We start from the raw sequence: 17,346 nt of genomic DNA on the forward strand, positions 1-17,346 counted from the left end.
TCTGTCTTTTGCTTCTGTCTCCTTTTTGTTTCCCTCTGTCTCCCTGCATTGGTTCCCATCTCTCAGCCATATTAGTTTAACTCCTCCCCAACAGCACTAGCAAATACTCCCCCTAGGACATTGGTTCCGGTCCTGCCTAGGTGCAGACCGTCCGGTTTGTACTGGTCCCACCTCCCACAGAACCGGTTCCAATGCCCCAGGAATTTGAATCCCTCCCTGCTGCACCACTGCTCAAGCCACGTATTCATCTGAGCTATCCTGCGATTCCTACTCTGACTAGCTTGTGGCACTGCTAGCAATCCCGAGATTACTACTTTTGAGGTTCTACTTTTGAGGTCCTACTTTTTAATTTAGCTCCTAGCTCCTTAAATTCGTCTCGTAGGACCTCATCCCTTTTTTTACCTATATCGTTGGTACCAATGTGCACCACGACAACTGGCTGTTTACCTTCCCTTTTCAGAATGTCCTGCACCCGCTCCGAGACATCCTTGACCCTTGCACCAGGGAGGCAACATACCATCCTGGAGTCTCGGTTGCGGCCGCAGAAACGCCTATCTATTCCCCTTACAATTGAATCCCCTATCACTATCGCTTCCCACTCTTTTTCCTGCCCTCCTGTGCAGCAGAGCCAGCCACGGTGCCATGAAATTGGCTGCTGCTGCCCTCCCCTGATGAGTCATCCCCCTCAACTTGCCAATTTGCCCTGGATCCCATGGGTTTTTACTTTCTTGACCAGTCTTCCACGTGGGACTTTATTGAAAGCTTTGTTAAAATCCCTATACACTACATCATACTCACTGCCTTCATCGACCCTCCTGGTTACCTCCTTGAAAAATTCAATCCAGTTAGTCAGACACGACCTTCCCTTAACAAATCCGTGCTGACTAACTTGATTGAATTTTTCAAGGTGGTAACGTTTGCCATCTTCTAGTCCTTTGGCACAGCTCTAATGTCTAATGAAAAATGAACATTTATGTAATGTAGATTTATCCTGTCCTTTAGGATTTTTTCCAATAATTTTCCCACCACCGAGGTTGACTGGCCTGTAATTACTTGGTCTACCTCTTTCTCCCTTCTTAAACAAAGGTACCACGTTAGCAGTCCTCCAGTCCTCTGGCACCACACCTGAATCCAGAGAGGATTGGAAAATGATAGTCAAAGCCTCTTTTCCTCTTTTGCTTTGCTTAACAGCCTGGGGTACATTTCATCTGGGCCTGGGGACTTATCCATTTCCAAAGCTGCTAAACCCCTTAATACCTCCTCTCTCAGTATGTTTATTTCATCTAATATTTCACACTCCTTCTCCTCGATAACAATGTCTGCATCGCCCCTCTTTTTTGTGAAAACAGATGCAAAGTATTCATTGAGAACCCTACCCACATCCACCTCCACACTCATGGTCTCTAATAGGCCCTACCCTTTCTTTAGTTATCCTCTTGCTCTTAATATATTTATAAAACATCTTTGGGTTTTCCTTGATTTTACTTGCCAAGAATTTTTCATGCTCTCTCTTTGCTTTCCTAATATTCCTTTTGCGCTTATCCCTGGACTTTTTATACTCCTCGAGAGATCCTGCAGTATTTCTAATACCAATGTGAAACTAACCAGTCGATAGTTGCCTGGCGTATCTTTTTCCCCTTTTTTAACAGAATGTAACATTTGCTATCCTCTAGTCCTTTGGCACAGCTCTAATATCTAATGAAAAATGAACATTTATCCCTCTCCACTACTTCCTCACTAACCTCTTTCAATATTCTGGAGTGCATAACATCTGGGCTTATAAACATTTATTTTTTTAGCACACTCAGCCCTTTAAGAATTAAAAAAAAATTGATGAGTAAGTATCTGGAGAAAAATTTGATAGAGAGGTATGACAGCTATCATGGGGTATATTTCTTAAGACACCTGAATGGCCAGATGGACCAAAATGATCTTTTTCCGTCCTGTGCATTCCTGTATATCTAAGTTTCTTTGAGCTGCGAAAGACCAGTGGAGTGCAAAGGGCCAAGTGAGTTTAGCTATAATCAATGATATAAAACAAAAAAAGAACCCAAGCTTTCACTAGTCTATTGCTCAATTGGAATATACATGACTCATGTCATACTGTCATACTGACCTGGCCGGCACATCTGAATTACACAAGGACACAGATACTGTAAAAAAAACTCTTTTCTATCACACTACATCGTCTATTCAACCACATCATCAAGCAGATCAACATCATATTTGCTGCTATACAACTGCAGTTGTAATATTGCATAGAATTTTTTAAAAATCACCTTTGCATTCTTTGCATAGTATAGTGTCCGTCCCCGGAGCTTGAAGTATCTTTTCTTCCAGCGCTGAAATGAACTTGTCTGTTTCATTAGAAGTCCTTCTTTTATAATAGCCTATGGGGAATGAAAGCTCGGTGTTTAGAACTGAAGGCACAGAAGAAAGAATTGGAATACAGATGCAATGCTCCACCCTTTAGAAATAGAAGCACAGAACATGGAACTGGAATACAAACATCTCCTCCCCCCCTGCCCACCTCCCCCCCACCATCCTCACACCATTTAGAAGCAGTAACATGCAAGCTAGAGTCACTACAGAGTAGACCATCACATAAAACCCACCTCTATGATCAAGCTTTTGGCCATCTGTCCTATTATCTCCTTATGTGGCTCAGTGTCAAATTTTACCTGATAACCCGTGAAGCACCTAGGGACGATTTTATAATGTTAATGGTGCTATATAAATGCAATCTGTTGTTGTATTACTAGGATGAGAATTTCCCTGCAATTCAATTATCATTACATGAGTCTACAGCACAGAAGGGTGATGTGTGTGGAGGTGGGAGATGTGGGTATGGTTCTCAATGAATACTTTGCGTGTTTTCACAAGAGAGAGGCGATGCAGACACTGCTATCGGGAGGAGGACTGTGAAATATTAGATGAAATAAACATAGTGAGAGAGGAGGTATTAAAGGATTTAGCAGCTTTGAAAGTGGATAAGTCCCCAGGCCCAGATGAAATGTATCCCAGGCTGTTAAGCAAAGCAATATAATAGTAGAGGCTCTGACCATCATTTTCCAATTCTCTCTGGCTTCAGGTGTGATGCTAGAGGACTGGAGGACTGCTAATGTGGTACATTTGTTTAAGGAGGGAGAAAGGGATAGACCGAGTAATTACAGGCCAGTCAGCCTAACCTCGGTGGTGGGAAAATTATTGGAAAAAACTATGAAGGACAGGATAAATCTTCATTTAGAAAGACACGGATTAATCCAGGACAGTCAACATGGATTTGTTAAGGGAAGGTCGTGTCTGACTAACTTGATTGAATTTTTTGAGGAGGTAACAAGGAGGGTCAATGAGGGTAGTGCGTTTGATGTAGTGTATATGGAATTTAGCAAGGCTTTTGATAAGGTCCCACATGGCAGACTGGTCACGAAAGTAAAAGCCCATGAGATCCAAGGCAAAGTAGCAAGTTGGATCCAAAATTGGCTCAAAGGCAGAAAGCAGAGGGCAATGGTTGATGGGTATTTTTATGATTGGAAGGATGTTTCCAGTGGGGTTCCGCAAGGATCAGTACTAGGTCCCTTGCTTTTTGTGGTATACATCAATGATTTAGACTTGAATATAGGGGGTATGATTTAGAAGTTTGTAGATGATACTACAAACTGTGTGGTTGATAATGAAGAAGAAAGCTGTAGACTGCAGAAAGATATCAATCAACTGGTCAGGTGGACAGAACAGTGGCAAATGGAATTCAATCCGGAGAAGTGTCAGGTAGTGCATTTGGGGAGGGCTAACAAGGAAAGGGAATACACATTAAATGGTAGGACATTGAAAAGTGTAGAGGAACAAAGGGACCTTGGAGTGCATGTCCACAGATCCCTGAAGGTAGCAGGCCAGGTAGATAAGGTGGTTAAGAAGGCATATAATACAAGAGCAGGGGAGGTTATGCTTGAACTGTATAAAACACTAATTAGGCCACAGCTAGAGTACTATGTGCAATTCTGGTCACCGCATTACAGGAAGGATGTGATTGCACTGGAGAGAAGATTTACGAGTATGTTGCCGGGAATGGAGAATCTTAGCTATGAGGACAGATTGGATAGGCTGGGTTTGTTTTCCTTGGAACAGAGGAGGCTGAGGAGAGATCTCATTGAGTTGTATAAAATTATGAAGGACCTAGATATAGTGGATAGAAAGGCCAATTTTCCTTAGAAGAGGGATCAACAACCAGGGGGCATAAATTTAAAGTAATTGGTAGAAGGTTTAGAGGGAATTTGAGGGGAAACTTTTTCACGCAGAGGGTTGTGGGGTTCTGGACCTCACTGCCTGAAAGAATGGTAGAGGCAGAAACCCTCACCACATTTAAAAAGTACTTGGATGTGCACTTGGAAGTGCTGTAACCTGCAGGGTTATGGACCTAGAGCTGGAAAGTGGGATTAGGCTTGATAGCCTCTTGTTGGCTGGCACAGACACGATGGGCCAAAATGGCCTCTTTCTGTGCTGTAAATTTCTATGATTCTATGAGACGCAGACCATTTGGCCCAACTGGTCAATGCCTGCGTTTATGTTCCACATGAGCGTCCTCTCACCCATTTTCATCTAACCCTTTCAGCATATCCTTCTATTCCTTTCCCCTTTATTTGTTTATCTAGCTTCCCATTAAATGCATCTATGTTATTCGCCTCAATTACTCCATGTGGTAGCACTTTACAGATTCGAACCACTCTTTGGGTAAAGAAGTTTCTCCTGAATTCCCTGTTGGATTTATTAGTGACTATCTTATATTTATGTCCTCTAATTTTAGACTCTACACCAATGGAAACATTTTCTCCACATCTACCCTATCAAACCCTTTGACAAACTTAAAGACCTCTGTCAGGTCTCTCCTCAACCTTCTCTTTTTTAGAGAAAAGATTCCCAGCTTGTTCAGCTTTTCCTGATAAATATATCCTCTCAGTTTTGGTACAATTCTTGTGGATCTTTTTTGCACCATCTCCAGTGCCTCTATATCCTTTTTATAATGTGGAGACCAGAACAGTGCACAGTACACTAAGTGTGGTCTAACCAATGTTCTTTATATGTTTAACATAACTTCGCTACTTTTCAATTCTATCCCTCTAGAAATGAACCCAAGTACTGATAAGATATCATTATTTAAAATTGGCTTGGGATAGATGTTTGAAAAGTAAGATTATGGAAGGATTGGAAGAAAGGTGCAGGTAAATGGGATTAGAGTAGATAGGTGTAGTGGAAGAGTTCGTACCCAGGTGCAATGGGCTACAAGCATGGCCTCCTTCTGTGCTGTAAGTTTGATGATTCTGTGAGAATTTTGCAATACAGTAGATCCTCTAGCATACATATAATGCAGTCAAGGCCTAAAGTTTAAAATTGATTTATGAACATATTACCATCATTTTCAAACGGTAATGGAGAGCACAATAGATAAAATAATCTTCCACTGATGGAGCAAGATTAGATCGCAAATAATTGGCCTCAGTGCCCTTGGGCTGGGTTGGGGATTGTGGGGGCGGGGGGGGGGGGGGGGGGACTGAGCCAGAACTTATGTTCCTGATTATCCAGTGATTCCTGCTGGAACGTGCACACGTGTGGACATCGGATAGGAACAGAATCAGGCTTGATTGTCATGCCCTCGGCAATGAACAGGCTAATACTCAATGGCTAGTCTCACACATGAAGAAGTCACTTGACTGAGAAACTGAGGGCGGATGGCAGCTGGGAGGCCAGTGAGAGTAAGTGCTCTCAAGGGAGGGGAGAGAAACAGGAAAAATATTTAAAAGAAAACCCAGTCTTTTATGTACGTATTACAAAAAAATGTTAACTTCTCAGCCTTGAGTCACAATGGCATCCTGTATATCTGTTAATTCTCCTCTTTATCATTTTGATTCTTTTTGCTTCATTATCATGACACCATTCTCTCCTGGCTACGTTCTTACCTGCCCCAATGCAGCCATACATGGCCTCAAATATCATCTCCTACTATGCCTGCACAATCACCTGCAGTGTGCTCACTGCTCTAGATCCACTTATTTATCATCCACATTGGAATTGGATAAATACTGAAGGGAAAAATTTTACAGGGCAATCGGGAAAGAGCAGGGAAGCGGGATTAATTGAATAGTTGTACCAAAGAGTTAGCACAGGCACGATGGGCTGAACGGCCTACTTCTGTGCTGTATCATTCTATGATTCTACATGCTATCCCCTGAAGGGATCATGTGCAAGCATATGGTCAGTTTTCACACATCTAATTCTACCTCTCCACTGACAAATCCATGCCTGCGCTGTCTGACATCAAGACTTGGACAGACTTTAATTTCCTTCAGCTTAATATAGGCAAAACCATCTTGCTTCATTCCCACAGCTCCGTCAACCTCAGCAGTCACCGACTGAAGCTGGACCACATCGAAGTACAGAACTTTATAGCACAGGAGACCATTCAGCCCATCATGTCCATGCTACCTCTTTGCTAGAGCAATTCCAAACTAAACCCACTGGTCCATACTTTCCCCATAGCCCTGTATCTTCCCATTCTTCACATATTTATCCACGTTTTCCATAAAAATTGCAACTGCCATTGCCTCAACCACTTTCTGTGGCATGCTTAATGAAGGAAATGTGAAAGGAAATTTCTTCAACCTCTCTCCTCGCTCGCTTAGCGACAATTTTAAATTGATGACCCTTTGTCACCAACTCCTCAACCAAAGGAAATCTTCTTTCCCAATTCACTCTTTCAAAACCTTTCATAATCTTAAAAACCTCTATCAAATCTCCTCTTAGCATTGTGTGAGCCATTACAAACAGTCCCAGTATCTCAAGTCTCTCAACTATAGATTCCCATTTCTGGCATCATCCTGGTGAATTTATGCTGTACGCTCTCCGTGCTTTAATGTCCTTTCTACAATGGGGTGCCTGATGCTGAACATAGTACTCTAACTGTGGCCCAACCATTGTCTTGAAAAGGCACAGCAACTCAGCAATCTGCTTTGACACTGAGCTGATATTCTTACTGTTCCACATCCAGTCAGTCGGCAAGGCTACAATTTTCATAGAAACATAGGAATGTACAGGACCAGAAACAGCCATTTCGGTTCATCTGGCTGGCCTCGCAGTCGAAACACAGAAGACACAGTTCACTACCTACATCCCTCAACTGACATCCCTGACAAGTGTCATTCCAACTCCACGTTAAAATCACTTATGTTACTGGCCTCGATCACAGTCCTGTGCACACGATCCCGAACATTTACCACCTGCCCTGTGAAGTAGTTATACCTGCTCTGTCCCATTCACTTCCGCTATTCTGAGTCCTCTTACCATGGTAAGCTGTTTCTCAGGAGTCTTGTCGATACCTTTAAAGATCTTGAATACCTCAATAAGACACTGGGGCCAAAATTCAGCCTCCCAAAAAGTCCACTTAGTGCCAGAAAGCGGTGGAGTCGAGGGGCCGCCGACTTCTGTTCCAACGGCCGCCACGATCGAAATTTACCTCAGGGAATTTTCTGGCCATCTCCACTTCCTCCCTGTTGCTGCCGACTGTCCGAAGCACGTCATCAAAGCGCGCACCACCACTTTCCCACACCTCCATGGCACCCCCCGCGAGAGTTAGCTGGAAAAATCACAGATCCGCCGCAAGGTACCCCCGACAGCCTTTTCTGTCGGGGCACCTTCCTTTCACTGCGTGAGCCACAGTCGCGCGGCGGCTCTTCAAGGGGAGGGCGCACTGCAACGGCCACCATGTTTTTTTTTGCTGGCCGACTTCCCGATCAGCCAGAGAATTATGGCCCTAGGTTCAGCCGGGCCGCCAAGAGGCAGCCTGGCACTCTCTCTTGGGTGCCAGGCCGCTGGCCCAGCTGAAACCTTCCCTAGAGGCCCAGTGGCCGAGCCTAAATAATCGCTGCTTCTCTCCCCTTTAAATGAGAGGTGACGCACACTGACATCAGCACCACTCCTCCATTGACTGACAGCGGCGTAGACTCCTTCCTGCCCCCACTTCCACCCCACTCGAGTACTTACTGCCACACTTCCACCCCCATTATGACCGTTTTCCGGTCCGCTCCAAAAAAATTGCAAAACTGCTGAAAATGGATCAAGAGTCCACCTCGTCTGACACGACGGTAAAAACACTTAGAAAACGGTAGGTGCGCCAGGTTTCCGGCGGGGGTGAATTTCTACCCCGTCTTCTCTCTCTATTGTAAACAAGCTCGGTTCTATCATCCCTCCTTGTAGTTCAGGTATCCAATGACAGGTATCAGATAAGTAGCCCTTTGCTGCACCTTTTCCAGTGCCCTGATGTCCTTCCTATGACCAGAACTGCATACAGTACTCTGGATGAGGATGACCCAATGTCCTGCATAGACTCAGTATTGCATCCTGTGCTTTGTGGTTTATTCCACACGCTATATATCTCAACATCATATCGGCCTTATTTACAGCCGCCACATACTGTAGACATAGTTTCAATGACCTGTCCACCAATACCGCAAATCCTTTTCCTGTGTTGCATTCTGCAGATTAACACTATCTGAGTCATGAGGTAGAATTTCCACAGGCGTTCTCCTGATGATCTGTTGTAACTTCAGCAGAAGATCCATGGAAACCTCGGAGAAACGGTGCCAGTAACACAGGGCACTGAGTGGAAGGAGTTAATGACCATGTGGGGGAGCTGCATTGATATAAGAGCAGTCACCAATTTGGCTATTTCGGGGATTGCATTACAGTACTATATATTTCAGTGAAATTACCAGGATTTTCTGCCGATTTACAAATTATTCACAATAGTTTTACAGTATAGAATAGAATGATTGTCTCCTATATTCTGGGGCAAGATTCTACATGTTACTGCAAACACTTAGGTATGTAACTGTTGTTACAGAAGATACACATCTGACAGTTATAGAAAGAGCTGAATGGGGTCATGTTGGAATGAGTTCTCTTTAGGTACAGACCACAAGGCCACAATAATGCAACACTATTGAATGAATGCTTCACCAAATCTGGCAAACAGCTTGACTCTTGCTTGTAGTTCCACTCCCTCATTCCAGGTGTCATACTCCTAATGAGATCATCATGAGATGACTATGTAAAGGATTTAACAGAAACAGAAAAATACCAAAGACCTTAATGGTGCACAGACGTAATTGTAACAGATGTTTCCAAGGGGTCCTAATAGACAGGATTTCTTTAAACAGATGGCTGGCAATGAGCCTCCTTGTCTGCCAGGGGTAACAAGTATGACCCTGCTAATTGAGAGGGCTATGAAATAGCTGAGCAAAGGAGCTGCCCTTGGACACCATCTTCCTCCAGATTTCCCACTTTACTTCTAGTCGTAGGAGGTGGTTGAGGACTGCCTCTGAATCTCAACCTCGAGGCAAAAGTTGACCCCTGTTATTATAAACCATCAGTTTGCCTTGCAACCCCGGAGATCCGTTGCCTTCTTCCATGACCTATTCACAAGTACCCGCACTGACTCATGCTGGAGTTCTGCACGCACAGTGAAGTGAATCACCCTTCCTCCGACACCGGGAGCTCTCCTCTGCTCAGCTAGTTCTGTCGTTTTACATTCATTGAGAAAGTTATTGCAGCTGAGTTATTGATGTAGGTCCACATTTTCTAAATTAAGTATAATACTTAACTCTGCGGGTTGCTGTTTTGAACTATATATAGAGCACTGATGGGAACATAGCCTTTTAGATAGTCGGAAGGGATTTTTGGTATGTTGTGAAAATTTTTACTTTGGCTAAGATGGTATCTGGTTTGTAAAATTTGTAAGCTTCCTTATTGATAATTTGTGACAGCCTTGTTCTGTACTGCGATTGGTTCTACCCCCCATTGTTTGACTAAATACGCTATGTGTAGGTATGCACACAGCTCTAATGTGCCAATGTGTTTGCGCATCAAGATATGCTTAAATGGAACTGCCACGAGTAAAAAACAAGGTGACTCCATCCAATGTGGTTGTGTCTGAATCATGAGGTATTCAAGGTCAGTAAAAAGATGATCAGTTGTAAGGGGTGGGTCTCAAAATTCTTCACTTCTCCTTTGCAATTTAACCCACAGTGACTTGAAAGGGGTGGGGGGGGGGGGGCGTGGTAGAGAGAAAGAAAGAGCCCTTTAATAGGATGCAATGCTGGGCTGCAGCTAGGAGGCAATCAGGGAGCTTGATCATATCCAGGCCCAGGAACCCGTCTTCCGGTCTGGTTCAATAGTGGCGCTGGGTAGAATTTTTAATTTTGTGCACTGTGCTCTATCAGCGATACTGGATTGCTGCAGACATACAGATAAGTAGGATTGTGCCTTCTCCGTGCTCAGCTGGGTTCCATCTGTGCAGACAACAGGGGATGTGACATGCCTGAATGTAAATCTTAATCTGTCATTCTTTTAATTTATCACAGGTTGCCCACAGAGAGGAACACAGGCAATTTTACAAACAGCCCCAAAAAGCCGATCGCTTTATTCCAGACCAATCCTATCTGCCCACTTTCTCAGCATATCCTTTAATCAGCCTTTAATCCAAAGCAAAGCTTAAATGAAATCAATCTGTTAGCAGCAATGAATGGCCTGAAGCACTTGAGCAAAGTTAGGCTTCTTGGCATACTGTCTTGGCATCTATGTTGTTTTGAGTAATACAAGAAACAGTGTAACTGCTCCCTACATGTGCACGTCATGAGCCCAAGGCAAATGCAATAATTTATGGTCTCTTGTATAGGCAACGAGTGTCAGTGGTAGTGAGTTTTACACAGTATTTAAAACCTTTGGCAGATGTTGGTGCTGAAGTACTGACCTGACTAAACAAGCACTGGGTTTTCGTGTTGTGCTTTTTTAAGAAGTAAAAACAAATGTTGCGTTCATCAAGGTGAAGGGATGTTACTAGGTCCGTGCAGCAGAGCTGGTCTCCAGTCGTCTTGGTCAATCCTTGCCACTGGACCAAGACCTAGCTCTGTCAAGCCCGTGTGGTGGCTGGTGTGCAACGGCCATCACATGTTAAAAAAATCCACGCACAGGCATCTTCCACCCTTCAACATGTAGTTCGGGACCTGGAATATTAGGTCCTTCATTGAAACACCTGTGAACTCATCCATTTTTGGCGTGGAAGCAAGTCACCCTCGATACGAGGGACCGCCTATGAAGATGACAAAGAGATGTTAGTGCTGGGAAATGGAACCCTTACCATGTCAGATACCCAGTATCAGCATGAGGTAGTCCTCAATTGCAGAGCGAAGCTCCCTCTTCTCCGCTGTAAAACCACTCAGTCCCAACCTTCAGAACACCATCCCCTATTTGCACCAGGGTGACATTTTTCCATTTCACACATGAGCCATCCTGTGACTTCTCTGAGTCGGATTGCTAATTAATGTCAAATTAGAACCAGTTTCTGACGCCTAGTGCGAACCGAGACTACTCAACCTAATTTTAAATCAGACTCTTAAAAGCCAGCAGACAGCGGAAGTTTCATTCCCATCATTTGGGCTGGATTGAAATCCAGGCTCCAGAGATGAAAGGCAAGTGTCTAAACCACTGCACCACCCAGTTCCCCAGGAGAATGGAGTTTATTTTGCTTCAGGCAACGGATTGCATGGGTCATTGCACCATAGAACCACTGCCCAGTTGGATTACAGCCCATACTGAGTGTAAAATTCTAATTTATACTTCACTGAATTTGTGCCATCTTTCGGATCAGATGTTAAACTGAACTCCAGTCTGCCTGTTTAGGTGCATGTGATAGGTCCCATGGTACTACTTGCAGAAGAACAGGGAGTTCTCCTGGTGCCCCGGACAACATTCCTCTCTCAAGCAACACCACCAAAAACATTTGTGGGACCTTCCTGTGCACAAGTTGGCTGCCGAGTTTGCCTCCGTAATAAGAGGATTCACTTCAAAAGTGGTTGTAAAGAGCTTGGGATGCCCAAAGTGTGATAAAATGCTGTATGCATGTGCTTTCTTTTTTCCCCTTGCAGACTTACACTCTTGCTTGTTTTACCTGCTTTATTTACTCTAAGGAGAATGGGATTGGTCCCTGGTGTTACTGGAGGAGACAAGAGCGCAACTTGCCATTCTAATATCCTGAATAGTATGAGATTTTCTATCGACTCTAATATCATTTACCTGGCCTTTCTCCATATCCTTTTATATTATTTATTTTCAAATACATATCCAATCTCCTTTCAACTATTATTATAGTCTCTGCCTCAATAGCCACTTGTGAAGCACTCAATTGGCTGCAAAGTGCTTTGGGACATTCTGAGGTCATGAAAGACACTTTATAAATGCCAATTCTTTCTATTATTCCATGTTCGAATAACCCTCAATGGAAAAAAAATAATTTCTCCTTTCATCCTTCTAATGATCATCCCCAGCCTATGTCCACTTGTTATCAATTCCCCAATCAGTACAATCTTTCACGATTTGGAAAACCTCTCCCTCTTACCTTCTCTACCCCAGTGAGAAGGTGCCTTTCTTCATAACTATAACTTCTCATTCCTGGTATCATTCGAGTCTTTGTTGCACCCTTTCCATAACTCAAATATCTTCCCTCTCATGAAGTGCCAGAACTGCACCTATTACCCTGACTGTGCCTCAACCAACATCGTGTACAAATTCAACATTGCTTTGCTTTTTTTATATTTAATGCTCCTATGTACAAAACCTATAATCTCAGTACCTTTTTAGGATATTTTGACCAGCGCACCCCTCAATGTCTTCCTCCACTCTGTTAAGAGTTGTATCATTTAGGGTACACTTCCTTTCAGTGTTTTTGCTTCAAAGTGTACTGCTTATTTCTCTGCACTGAGCTGCATCTGCCACCTATCTGCTAACCTGTCCATCTCCTCGTGTATTTTTCCTCATAGTTTGCTATCCCCCCTATTTTGGAACCAGCAGCAAACTTTGATTCCCCATTCCTCTTGTGTTTATGTCCAAATTATTGATGTACATGAAAAACAAAAGAAATCCCAGCACAGATCCCTGGGACACACTGCTCACGACCTGGTTACCCGTTTAATGTGATCCATTCCCTTTAATACTTTCTGCCTACATTTTTTCAAGTCTCTTGTGTGAACCTTATGCAATGGCCTCTGAAAATCCAAAAAGACAATATCCATAACATCTCCTTTATCTATGCTCTGTGATTTTCTCAAAAAGTTACATTAATGAATCATGACCTGTCCTTTACAAATCTATGCTGACTGTCTCTGATTGGGCCATGCTTTTTTAAGTGTTCACTAATTCTATCCTATATTCTAAATGTTTCCACACAACTGAGATAAGACTATTTGCTCGATAATTTCCTGCTTTATCCCTTTCCACTTTCTTGAACACACCCTCCAATCCTTTGACACAATCCCCACTTCCAAAGATTTTGGGAAAATTATGGCTCGTACTATCTCCTCTCCGAACTCTTTCAGTATTTTGGGATACATACCATCAAGGCCTAGTGACCTTTCCACTTTCAGCCCTATGATCTTTTTAAATACAATATCCTTTTAAATATTTATCTCTGCATCTTCCTCAAGTATTCCTTCAAGCCCATTGTTACTGTCTCGAGTGAAAACTGAGGCAAAAGATCTACTTTATGTCCTGAAGGCTGTTCGTCTCCCTCACATTCTAAAGGGCTGTTTGCATGTCCCTTACGTTCAGAAGGAACATTGCTGCATCGGGGGAAATACACATCTTAACTAATGTGGCTATGCCATTTTAAAGTATTGTATAAGGTGTGGTGGGGTTGGAACCCACTATTGACTGAAAGGGGAGCCACACTTGAGGCGAGCTGACATACCAGCTTTATTTTAGAGAGTCATAACGGCACAGAAGGTGACCATTCGACCGATCGAGTCCATGCTGGCTCTTTGTAGTTTCAGAACTGTGATGAATGTGCAGCTGTGGTATAAGTGAGACACCCGTTTGGGTGCTGTAGCTGTAAAATCTGTCACTGTATAACACTGATGGGGGCAGGTCTGTCACTATGGTGATAGTACAGATAGAAATAGTTTAAAGTGATAAACTAATAATTAATTCACAAGAAGTGCTTTGCACAACATTTAGGTGTGTTGGTTTCCACATACTAGTTTTCCTGTAAAATAAGACTTTAGAATTCCCTCCCTAAACCTCTCCACCTCTCTTTCCTCCTGCAAGATGCACCTTAAAACTTACCTCTTTAACCAAGCATTTGGTCACCTGCCCTAATATTTCCTTATGTGGCTCAGTGTCAAATTGTAACTGATAACACTCTTGTGAAACACCTTGCGACATTTTTACGTTAAAGTCGCTATATAAATATAAGTTATCATCAATTTATTTTGATTAAAATAAAAATGGCAGCAAAAGGGTATAAGGGCACCTCCCCTTCTTGGTTAAGGAGCAGCACGCTTCACTGAATGTCGAAGTGAACAATGGAGCTTCTCCAAGCAGAACTGCTGGATGTTAGCGATTGCTCCAAGGCTTTGCCAGGATTCATAAAATGGTCAGGTCACCATGTGAGCAGCACATTATCCAGTTACTGTGAATCATAAAGTGAGCAGAACAGGAACAGAAAGAATGTTTTTACCCATCTGGGGATACCTCAAAGAAGATGATAATTTAAAATGCAGAAAACTGCTTTCTATAGAACTGGGTCAGACAAGGACACAGTCGGAAATGACTGCAGCATGGGGGCACTTTGGACAGGAATGAATAATTCTCTACTGTGGGCCCCTGTGGGCTTGTGGTTGACTTTCAAAGATACAATTCCACACTACCTCCCCCCCCAGCATCTACCCATTTATATTTAGGACCCATCTGCTGGCACGACAATCCCGACAGATCAAGGAGAGGTTATTACAAACCCTTACAGCTACAGCACTCAAACCACAGCTGCACAGTCCCTGCAGTTCTGAAACTCCAGCTGAATCATGCTAAACGGTCAGGTCGAAACGGTACAGGGTTACTTACCACAATTGTTAAATGCCCAGTGCCTGAGCTGGGAGCTGGGGTGATCTGCAGCTGATTGGGGCTCGCAGCAGCCCAGCATCATCAGTGCAAATCTCCCATTCTTCTGTTTGAGAGGAAGACTGAATGCAAACAGCAGGTGGTAATTTAATAATACCCACAACACGCTGGTCCGTCATTGGTACAGTTCAGTCTTATTCAGCTTATCAAAGCTTAATAGATGCAACTATGGTACATGAAAAATCACAGGGAAACTAGGTATGTGGAAACCAACACACCTAAATGTTGTGCAAAGTGCATCTTGTGCATTAATTATTAGTTCATCACTTCAAACTGTTTCTATCTGCACTATCACCACTAGTGACAGACCTGTCCCCATCAGTATTGCACCCGAGTGTTATACAGTGACAGACCTGACCCATACCGCCCCCTCCCCCCCCAGTGTCATAGTGACAGACCAGTACCCATCCTGTGCCACCCCCCCCCCGCCGTGTTATACAGTGACAGACCTGTCCCCATCCTGTACCCCACCGTGTTAATGCAATTACAGAACATTACCCATCCTGCCCCCCCCCACCCCCATGCTGTACAGTGACAGACCTGTCCCCATCCATCCACCCCCCCCATGTTAATACAGTGACAGACCTGTCCCCATCCTGCTCCGCACCGTGTTAATGCAATTACAGAACATTACCCATCCTTCCCCCCCCACCCCCGTGCTGTACAGTGACAGACCTGTCCCCATCCATCCACCCCCCCCATGTTAATAGTGACAGACCTGTACCCATTCTGCCCACCCCAGTGTTATAGTGACAGACCTGTACCCATACTGCCCCCCCAGTGTTCAGTGTGAAAGTGACAATCCTACCAACCACCCCCCCCCGTATTATAGTGACAGACCTGTACCCTAACTGCCGCCATCTCGCCCCGTGTTATACAATGACAGACCTGTACCCATACTGCCCCCTAGTGTTATACAGTGACAAACCTGTACCCATACTGCTCCAGTGTTATAGTGGCAGACCTGTACCCATACTGCCACCTAGTGTTATACAATGACAGACCTGTACCCATACTGCTCCAGTGTTATAGTGGCAGACCTGTACCCATACTGCTCCAGTGTTATACATTGACAGACCTATACCCATACTGTCTCCTGTAATGTATGCATCTTTGAGGATGCTCACATGTTTGTGGAGCTATTGCATTGTGAGTGACTTAGCCAGTCACGTAATGTTCACAAGAATCAATAAAACCCATGTCAGTTGGGTCTAGGTCATCCACGATGAGGTATATAGTTGTGATCCTCGTGGATGAACTGGGAATGTGTGGTGTGATTGTTAAACCTTTGTTAATAAACCAACTAGTTCTTAATAGCAATGTGTTGCTATGAATTCTTAAGCAAAGAATCCATGAAGCAGATACCTTACAACCCTAATGTTACACAGCGACAGACCTGAACCCATTCTGTCCACTAGTATTATATAGTGACAGACCTGTACCCATACTGCCCCCAGTGTTATAGTGACAGACCTGTACCCATACTGCCCCCAGTGTTATAGTGACAGACCTGTACCCATACTGCCCCCAGTGTTATAGTGACAGATCTGTACCCATACTGCCCCAGTGTTATAGTGACAGACCTGTACCCATACTGCCCCTAGTGTTATAGTGACAGACCTGTACCCATACTGCCCCCAGTGTTATAGTGACAGACCTGTACCCATACTGCCCCCAGTGTTATAGTGACAGACCTGTACCCATACTGCCCCCAGTGTTATAGTGACAGACCTGTACCCATACTGCCCCCAGTGTTATAGTGACAGATCTGTACCCATACTGCCCCGTGTTATACAGTGACAGACCTGTACCCATACTGCCCCCAGTGTTATAGTGACAGACCTATACCCATACTGCCCCCAGTGTTATAGTGACAGACCTGTACCCATACTGCCCCCAGTGTTATAGTGACAGACCTGTACCCATACTGCCCCCAGTGTTATAGTGACAGACCTGTACCCATACTGCCCTCAGTGTTATACAGTGACAGACCTGTACCCATACTGCCCCCAGTGCTATAGTGACACACCTGTACCCATACTGCCCCCAGTGTTATAGTGACAGACCTGTACCCATACTGCCCCCAGTGGTACACAGTGACAGACCTGTACCCATACTGCCCCCAGTGCTATAGTGACAGACCTGTACCCATACTGCCCCCAATGTTTTACAGTGACAGACCTGTACCCATACTGCCCCCAGTGTTATCGTGACAGACCTGTACCCATACTGCCCCCAGTGTTTTACAGTGACAGACCTGTACCCATACTGCCCCCAGTGTTTTACAGTGACAGACCTGTATCCATACTGCCCCCAGTGTTATACAGTGACAAATCTGTACAAATACTG

The 17,346-nt window shown here is 44.1% G+C and overlaps 1 protein-coding gene across 3 annotated transcripts in view; it reads right to left on the minus strand.

The window, feature by feature from the left end:
- Window positions 1-17,346, minus strand: part of LOC139265841 (diacylglycerol kinase delta) — a 198,208-nt gene that overhangs the window by 137,731 nt on the left and 43,131 nt on the right. For all 3 annotated transcript variants that reach the window (XM_070883343.1, XM_070883345.1, XM_070883344.1), the window contains exon 2: window positions 2,280-2,390. In XM_070883343.1, coding sequence (XP_070739444.1) covers window positions 2,280-2,390 — 111 coding nt within the window. The remainder of the gene's footprint in view (window positions 1-2,279; window positions 2,391-17,346) is intronic.

This window comes from Pristiophorus japonicus, chromosome 6 (assembly GCF_044704955.1).
Source record: "Pristiophorus japonicus isolate sPriJap1 chromosome 6, sPriJap1.hap1, whole genome shotgun sequence".
Taxonomy (NCBI): domain Eukaryota; kingdom Metazoa; phylum Chordata; class Chondrichthyes; family Pristiophoridae; genus Pristiophorus; species Pristiophorus japonicus.